The 10,071-nt window shown below is 38.8% G+C and overlaps 1 protein-coding gene across 1 annotated transcript; it reads left to right on the top strand.

Annotated features, from left to right (window-relative positions):
- Window positions 1-832: 832 nt before the first annotated feature.
- Window positions 833-10,000, top strand: LOC136430094 (uncharacterized). Its single transcript, XM_066420383.1, has 4 exons — window positions 833-1,241; window positions 6,771-6,887; window positions 7,937-8,078; window positions 8,668-10,000. Exons 1-4 carry the CDS (start codon window positions 1,141-1,143, stop codon window positions 8,842-8,844), a joined length of 537 nt encoding a protein of 178 aa, XP_066276480.1. The 5' UTR covers window positions 833-1,140; the 3' UTR covers window positions 8,845-10,000.
- The last annotated feature ends 71 nt before the right edge of the window (window positions 10,001-10,071 follow it).

Below are 10,071 nucleotides of genomic sequence, written 5' to 3'. Positions count from 1 at the left end.
ACCCAGCTTTTTACCTTCGTTGAACAGCTCCCTTAGGAATATACTTATAATGGCTTAAAGTGTTCATATTTAAAGCATCAGTCCCGCCGAATGGATGACGCACCCCACGGCCACTCTTCCCCCATAGAAAGTACTTTAGTACCTGAGAGTGCTTTGATCAAATCACCTAATCAAAATGCACACCACGTTTCTACCAGAAACAGAATATCAACTAACTCACAGAAATTATAACATTGCAGATGTTAGAGATTTCAAAGATTACAGAACCCATAAATCTTGAAATAATACTACAAATCCTACTATTGTATGCATTTATAGCGAGTGACTTTTGAAGCGATTAGTTTAGTTTTTGTTATCTTCTAGTATGTACATCTCCAATTTGCCCCCTCCCCATTTATTTCTCCCTGGTACCACCCATACATCAAAGCATTACGCAGATATCCCTCACACGGTCCCCCATTCAAATGTGACAGCTAGCGGTATCACCGACACTGGAATCTAAATTGGGCCCATTTGCCATGGCTAGGCTGTGCTCCGTTCCATACGCGGAGTAATAAATTGGAATCACGACCAAATTGGCTCCATCACCGGAAATAGGTACGCAAATCGCCTAACGGATGTTAGCAATGGTCATTATACAGCCAACCGATTCATCAGTGACGTTGGCTAAGATTTGATTATCAAATATACGTGCAGTCAATTTAACCGCTCTTCAGATTTGGTATCGTCTCACAAAATGACGCTACAAATCGATATTTGCTTAAACCCTGTAAGTACGTAATTTATCGTCGATTCTCCAAGTTTGTAGTTGTTGACGCGTAAAGTGGGCCCGAACGAGTTGATTATATTTCCTTATATAGCGATTTTGCCGTAACGTATCGGCGGACGCGCGTGGAATAAGAAATACGCAGACAAATTGGACCCCTGAGCCGACATGTGACTCCGCGAATATTCAGCAGTAGCGGCGCCCATACAGGTTCAGTGGTCCCGCCCAGCAGCAACATGGCCGCAGAGCTATTCCCCTAACCGTTCCGCGTCAGTACGTTCGTCTATCCCCCCATCAGGCGCTGCGTCTCCGTCTCCAGCGGTTTGACCGTGATGATTTGGAGCTTTAGGCCGGGCTGAAGCAATGTTGCACCGATGACGATCGGCCCAGCCCCTGATACCTACTCTATGGGCGCCGGATGCTCTCGTAGTGCCAGTGTTTCTCTCACCGACGGACGGTCCAGGTACAACGTACCGTAAGTAAACATTTCCTTCTACAGACTGAATCACCAAAGAACGTACAGCCTTCAATCATATCTGTAGAAACACGCACACTTATAGATAAACCAGAAATCCTTTTGTCTAGATTTTGGATCGTTCTATCTAAAACTGCTATATATGTTTATCCTACGCTCTTGTAGGATAGGAAAGACATTTTGCCGTGGGGCCCTGAATCTACCGTTTTAGTAGGCTGACAGCTGTAAGCAGAACAATAGGTGGACTTCATGTTGCAATAGCGGCTAACATAACACATGTTGTGAATACAAACGTCGTCTGAAATATACTATTAAACTTCAGTGTCACATGCACAAATCAAATGGTATAGTGGTCACCGTATGTTTCAAAACGAGGAACTTATTGATACATTGTAATACTAATAACGTATTGTTTACATTATCATGAAGAGCAATGTCAATACAGGGTTGTGGATTAAAATAATAAGCAGGAATATAGACATGTATATTTCACTTAAACAAACATTGCACATAGACAATGGGCGTTGTGGGGTTCAGAATGTACGAATTGGTTTCATAATGATAGTTTACATTCATCCTTAGATGTGTATGGTAGAGATATAGGAAAACCGTTTTCCTACTTGTCATTTACATATTCATCAGTATTCGGTTGTTAAAATAGTTTAATATCTTTCTACACTATCATGTCATAATTTCCGTGTTTCATCTAAAACGACATAACATTTAATAGAATACATAAAATTTGCATATTCATCTCTAGCGTGTATATCAGCCTGTAAAGCGTAAAGTAACATAGTAGCGAGAAATTCGATTCAAAACCATATGCTGTATGGATGGCATACTGCGTATAGACATTAGTCAGTCTTTAAATCTGTAATCTATGGGAATGATTCAAAGTTGTACTGGATTCTTCCATGTCTGGATTGACAAACTAGTAATACTTAGAATAATTGGCAACTGTGGTAAATTAGCTATCGGTAATCAATTTTGGAATCATGGCCAAACTACCTTCTGATGAAGATAATGGCAAATACGAGCCATTTACCTTATGTCATCATGATAAGGTGTAAGTATGAAATACATTCATAATGATTGAAATATACGATCATATACATGTATGTATTCACCTTGGGAACTCTTAAAATGAAACTGTGCCTCTGCATGCACAAAAATCAATCTCAGAAGGGCATAGTCAGCAGTTAAGCACACGGTTTGGCAATTTGATTTGATTTAGGTTTCAGTGGAACAGAATCGTGCAGTTCGTCCCATGTGTGTAAAGTTACGCCTAGAAGACGGACATTTTGAATTAAAACCTTTGATAACCCGTGATTTTCCTACTTCTACACAATATGATGCATTAAAAGGACAAATGTGTAGTAAAGACGTAAGCACGTTAATATAACAATATTCAAAAGAAAATATGTAAAGACTTAAGATATGACAAGTTGTTCTTATTCTAGTTTCAACTGATTGCCCGTAACATCGTTATGTATTCATTGAATGGCCCGAAAACTCACATGAATAAGTTGTACTTTCATGGAGATATTCGTTTAGTAATGACAGCGTTACGGGAATAAGCGCCATGAATCCCCATCTGGATCTCTTTTCACAATAACCTTAGCGTTTGCAATTGGGGTACTGGCCCTGAATTGAATTATTCAGAGAAGTCGTGTTTGAATCAGTTCGGCGGGCTGCCAAAGTGCAATAAAGTAATTCATGGGTATCGATCGACAGAGAGCCCTCCTAACGATTTCTCTAACACAATCAACAGCTTTTACACATTGTTTAGGGCCCTTCCATTAGTCGGGGATGAAAGGCGTTTAGCACTGCTACATATGCCGATCAAAGGAGAGTACTAACGATTTCTTCTGTCCCATGATGAAGGAATCTTTATAATGGAAATGGAGACAAGTGGTAAACTCTGACCATTAGATCATAGCTATGGGTACGCACATCGTTATAACAAAACAACGACATTTTATGACTGAACGAAGAACCATCGAATCACATTTTGGTGTAATAATGAGATAGAGTGGTTGTTATCTCATTTTGTCACCGGAAAAAAAGATTGTTCATCAGCTAGCAAGACACTAAAAATGAACCATCAAAACATTACTATGTGTATGATCACGTTTTTAGCGTTTAAATTCTTGCCTGAATAATAGTGATAAAACAAACAGGTCTAAACAATCGTAAGGAACGTGATCATCAAAGGCCAAAATCTGAATATGAATATTCAATATTTTCTATGTGATGCAAACTCTTACTCGATAGGTGAATACATATTTAACAGACCTTATGTGGTGCACAAATGTTAAGTATTAGGTAGGATACAGACGAGCATCTGTCGAGGATCACCCATTCCAGGAACAGATGGATGCTATCGGATAGAGAGTCTCGCGTCGCGAAAGGAAATAACGTAAATGATTTCAGTTGCTACTGGTATTGACATAATCCAGTTTGCGACAGCTAACATCTGGCGCTACCGCAAAGTCCACATTCTTTTCTTTACTAACACCCTCCTTCCACTAGGGCGGCCTCGCTAGAGAATTTGACAGAGCGCTCAGCGAATTTCAAAAATGAAAAATAATCCTTTTACTCTCTGTGTGCTCTGTTGCCTTTTCAGTCATACTTGCACATCTTGTGTGATATTCCAGTTATGAAGGTAAGGGTTACGCAAATTCAATTTAGGTCGCAGAGAGAGCACAGCGCGATCGCCGTCAGGTGGAATGGAGGCCAAAAGGAAGTAAAGTTGCCATACAAAAGTGGTGGATGATTAGTACTGTGGCGGAAATATCTTCCCTCAAATGTTTTAAGGTTTTAGACTAAGCTGTAGGACTTGGCATAATCCTGAAAATACTGAAATCATTCTCTTAATTGCTACTATATCAAAATAAGGCTGTCTCAAAAGTAGATCAGTCCTCGTGTGATCATATTCAACGAAGGGGGCACATGTCTCCTTTTATATCGCCAAAAATAATTACTCAAGCAAGTGTATAGAATTTTGAAGCAGTCAGTCGGTTCAGATAGTATCCGCTGTCTTTCTTCAGTGACTGACGAATTTTATCCAGTTGCTTGAGTAACTATTTTTGGCGTATCTTACTACCGGGATGTCTAACCTTCATCAACTCATTTTATATCTTTTGATTTAGTGTTATAGATGAAGAAGCCTTATAAACAAACGCCAACATTGAACCAAAATACTTTATTTTTTTAGAACTCAAAGATTATCGACTTTGTTGTTTTTATTACATTAAAAAATAATGTCTTGGCTCGAACTCCCAAACGATTTTATCGATCGTCACAGCAGCGGAGATCATGGCTCCTGTGTTAGGCGATAATGTTAACGTTCCTGCAGCAGGAGCCGTTTGAGTGGGCGGTTAATTGGCTCGTCACACCTCAGTGGGTAGTCCTAAAACATGTCATCGCGCTGAGTATCATTAAAGAGTTCGGGCTACTCCAGTTGGAAACAAAGCGTGAAGGAAGGGTTATTCTTTCTCTTGGAATTGTATCGTCCCTATCTCAAATATCGTTCCTATCTTCGTGTTTGTGTGGTCTTTCTGTAAAAAGGAATGGCAAGATAAGGTAAAGCACCGTAAAATGTGGCGTTACACTATGAATTATTCGTGAAGAATTTACTTCAGTGGCGAATGATAACCAAAATAATCACATATTAGAATTAACAGGTCATACAGAATTGGAATACTGATGGATGTCTTCGAAATATGTCCGGTGCTTTGAATAGGATATCTTAAATCTTACCTGACTCTGTCCGACAAAGTCTGAACCAATAGGTCTCTCGGTTTTCCCGCCAAACATCTTATAGGGCTGAGAAAATAACCTAGCCAAGGAAGACATAGGCCTCGTCTAAGCCCAGGCACACGAAGTACTAGAAAACATATTTCCTTTCCAAAGCGGCGTCAATACTTATATGAAAGTGCTCTCTTAAAAGGGAAGGCTCTTTGCTGCGATATAAATGCATTTGAACGTGACGTTAGTCGCCTTCATGATGTCGTACACAAATGTACAGAGATGAAGGAGGAACTGCCTTCTCTGATGTCACAGATGACATGCGTTTTATATAGCTGGCATTTTGAGCTATTATGGTGCATCATGTAGGCTGAATTGGTCACTTAGCTTTTAAAGATGTGACGATGTATTTCAAGGCATCATAATTCGACAGATCGCTACCTTTGTGTGGTGGTAACACCGCGGCGCATCAGTCTTTACAACATGAATGCGATGTTGAATGTCAGCTTACTAGCTACATAGGAGACAAAAATAACTTACTGTGCAACTCTGAGTATTACTCATGATCAGCTTCTGCTGTAGACGATTCTCCATGTCCCTGGCGTCACCTGGTCTTCAAAATCACCTCTCAGTGCACTGTATGCAACTTAGCTTATAGCTGTGACATGCTATTTTATTTGATCGAAATGATTATGATAAATCATTCACTCCCGTTAGGACTTCCTTACAAATGGCCAATACGATATCAATCTTTCATCTGTATAATTATATTAGCATGAAAGCTCATCTATGTTGTTGAAATCCATGACGAAGTTTGATATTTACTTCAACACAAAGCAAATATTGCTCACTTCAAATTTTCAGTCGTACTACGTCGACCTTCTTCAGGAGTGATTCAATTACTCTGAGCACGTGACTTTAGGGACACGTGACTCGAGTAATGAATCGTAATTGCCTGGCAAGCGATATTGGCCCCCGTCTCTGTTGGGTGTCGGCTGGTGGGCTCTAATGTAGATAGCCTCCTTTATTTGTATATATTCTTAGGGTGGGGGTTCCCAGACTAGTTTTCGCTCATGAAAATTCATGAGAAAATGAATCAAACTCTAGTCTTTGGAATATTTCAATCAGAAATGCAGAGGTTTTTATACCACCAGTTATAGCCGTGCGTGTCATGGCAAACATATTTGATATTGCATTGCTAAATCAAGACTCCGGATCCGTTAGATAATCCTATATTTATTCAAGCATTACCTTATGCAGCATGACCTAGGTGTAAACACACCTGTTATTCATATGTACAGTATGTCATTGTATGCTTCCACACGGTACACGCAAGTCATCTAATCACGCAGGCATTTTAAACAATAGTATACAAATCTGTCACCAGGAATGTATACAACAAGATCAAAAAGAAACATGTGATGACGGAGTTCTTTCAACTCCTCAGTGCCTCCATTTGATTCCCCTCGGTCAATTACCTCCTTGTGATCAGAGTGATTTATTGAAATTCCCAGTTATGATAGACGGGGAAGGGAGGGGGGCTGAACAAGTGACTGTGACCTCTTGACATACACCAGTAGACAGAAAAGCAACCGTCGCATCGATGGTGATAAATCATGCTTTCTCCTCATTTCTGTTGTACACAACACTACGTCTAAAAGCAACATCATTCACGCGCGTTGTATATTCATGCATCTACTCTCGTACGTTATGATCTGCGTAGCCTGACTGTAGTTCTTGTCGTACTTGCTAGATGTCTCTTCTGATTATCACTGACAGGACGGAGCCAGTGCAGATGAGCCGGAAGGATGCTGAAAGCCTCGTGGAAGATGCAGAGGCAGGGGATTTCCTCCTATACGAGGATCTAGACACGAGAAGAATGTGGCTTGTTGTCAGGTACTCATAAAGATTACGGTCCTTTTTTTCATAGTCTTAGCTCTTTTTATTGATTGACATTATTCAGTCCATTATAAAGACGCTTTCATTCTAACAAAAGGAAAGACGGAATGAAAAAAAGTAACTTTTTGACAACTCATCACTTGAAAGTTTCCAAAAGAAAAATAATCTAATTTTCATAGTATCTATAGTTCGCACGTCATAAGTTCTTTGTACACTGTTCATCGTTTTCAATTCTTAACAATTTTTTAATATAGAGTCCATTCCATGTCACCAAGAGGGTTGTTCTTGTCATAATTTACAAATGTTTTCAATCTATTGTAATAACTTGTGTGAGAGATTTCATACTTTATAAATATTTTGAATGTGATTTCAACTTTATAAATATTTCTCCGGTTTTCTAAAACTTTATGAATATTCATCATATAGAATATGATATTTCTTACAGTTTCTAAATAATGGTAACGGCATTCTACCATTATTTACAATTATTTACAATTTCCTACCATTTTTTACCATTATTTGTAACATCTTTATAAATAGGTCAGAGGGCTGGGAAGAAAGCAATTCACACATCCTTGCGAAGTATAGGGAAGAATGCTTTCCACAAAGGACCCAACAGTGTCCCACAGTGAAGTCTAAAGATGTACAAAAGCAGACAGAAGGGCCGGATTAGCACCTACTTTTATGGGGGCCATCACCATTCTACCATTGTTAACCATTTTCTACCATTTTTTGTAAATATTTCTGAAAGTGAAAGAATGTTTAGAAATTATTCTAAATAAAGAGATAAAGAGATTTTTGTGCAGTTCCTTTCAAAATATTTCTAATTTATATAATCGACTTCAAATAAATTCATATTTTTATATTCAATCTTTTAGAAAAATTTAGAACTATTGTCAGTCAGATATTCTTTTATTAGAATTTTTCTAGATCATTACAAATATTATTATAAAACCCTCTTGGTGACTTGGAATGGACTCTATGCTGGTGATCCTATATATTTTAGCTTTATAAATGAATGATAATGATTTTCCCCTGTTCTCCAGGACAGAGGAATGTGCCCGTCACTATAGAATATTTGAAAGGAACGGTATCTACTCCATCAACAGACAACCGTTCGGCTATGTCGACTCCATCGTCATATACTTCAGAAAATATCCGCTTAATGATGTCATCCTCAAAAAACAGGTATCATAAAGATGTACTTTCTCTCACTTCCGTTCTACCTTGTATACTCTCAGAAAATGTAAATGTTCCAGCAAGGTAGTTAGACTTGATACCATCACTGTTGTTCTACACATATAAAATGTACATCATTTACCATCAAACACATGTGTAAATATGACCTAACCCTATCTCTAACCCTAGTATAACCCTATCCCTCACCCTCACCCTATCCATATAATAATCCTATTCCTGACTGCAACCCTTTCCCTAACCATGTATCTATCCCTAACCCTAGCCCTAGCCCTAGCCCTAACCCTAACCCCAACCCTAACCCTAACCCTAACCCCAACCCTAACCCCAACCCAAACCCAAACCCAAACCCTAAACCTAACCCCAACTCTAACCCCAACCCTAACCCTAACCCCAACCCCAACCCTAACCACAAGACTGGTCATACAAACGGTAGTCTCTTCGCCTGTTCATTGTGGTAGCACAGTAATGCTACCCTAAAGGAAAGCTGATCCTGATTTAGGATGTGGTGCAAAACGTGTATCTACCAAACTCGTTCAAAGTTGGTATATTTGTCATGTAAATTTTACCGTTCTTCCAGGTAGAGATACCTTCAACAAAAAGAAACAGAAAGAGTCGAGAACTGTCCATGAGAATAGAAGAAGACCATGGCACAGAGAGCGCCAACGGAAACGGAAATTGCATCATCTTGAACTCACCTAAACCTCCGAGACACGAGAACCACAAAGGTGGAAACCTGACAGAAAACCTTGTTTGACGGTGTTTCAACAACAAGACCAAGGACGTCAACAACATCAATGAGGGAATGGAAACAGCAACAGCTATAGGCTTGCTCCTGAAGCTTCGCAAAAATGGAAGGAAACTCTTGACAGTGAGGAAGATATATTGGAAAGAGCGAGAATTCGGTTACAGTGATGTGATATGCCATAAAATTGCCAATCTATATTTTATATCAGTGAGGCCAAGTAATTTACCTGTTTATATCACCGAAAGCAATACCGTCAGTCAAGTTTGTGGCAACGTATGCAAGGTTTTCTAGCAGTCGTGGCTCTTAGGTGAATACAACGTGAATCGTCATGTATATATAAGTCTTGACTGGTCAGATGATATTTTGCAATACTGTATCTTGAAAAAAAAAAGAAATGTTCAACGAGAATGTGTTAGGACAGTTTAGTCGACTCACAGTCGGTATGTTTCGATAATTGAACTCTGCAGAAGGATTTATGTTAAGACGTTAGCATCATGATAGTTTGAAATATATCACTCCCTTACATATCAAAGAAAAGTAATGTTCACGTTAACTGATATGATTATCTAGTAAGTGCTCCATGTGAAGAAATGTTTCTTTTCACGTAAGCGGCAAAACACCTTTAATTTCTGAATGTCATGAAATTGAGTGTGCATCCATGTGACTGATAATGTAAGTTTGTGCTTAAAAATGCAGTGAAAGAGATGTACATTTTATACATGTACATATGTCGGGACACAAGATTGTGCATAATTGTGTCAACAAACAAGCTTACAGCTGTAGCATCAATGGACGCAAATAGCCTGATCTTTTGTTTAAGAGTTCAAGAAATGCGTGTCAACAATACTGCCAGCATAGCTCGAATATTAGTGCCAATCGCATTCAACAGAAGCATCGTACAGAACGTTTTATTTTGTATGGATATGCTTTGCATGTGTATGAAACCTGTTACTCATCATTATTTCAACAAATTATCCTTATGAAAATATTGCTAAAGATTATATTTAATCAGGCTGGACCTGTCGTTTGTGCAATAAGAATGCCATGAAGATATTATAAGTTATGTCATTTCAGACCTCAAGTGTTCATGTGTTTACGTGCACTGCTTATATAGCAGCTCAGTCGTATCAGTACCACAAAGTGAATAAACTTTGTAGAGAAAGTACTAGTCTTGATGATAACAACTGTTTGTATGTTGTAATCAACGTGTGTATCAAATAATGGGTTACATGATGA

Source organism: Branchiostoma lanceolatum, chromosome 3, assembly GCF_035083965.1.
Source record: "Branchiostoma lanceolatum isolate klBraLanc5 chromosome 3, klBraLanc5.hap2, whole genome shotgun sequence".
Lineage (NCBI taxonomy): Eukaryota > Metazoa > Chordata > Leptocardii > Amphioxiformes > Branchiostomatidae > Branchiostoma > Branchiostoma lanceolatum.
Note: the sequence above shows the minus strand (reverse complement) of the source record. Positions and strands in the feature narration are given on the sequence as shown.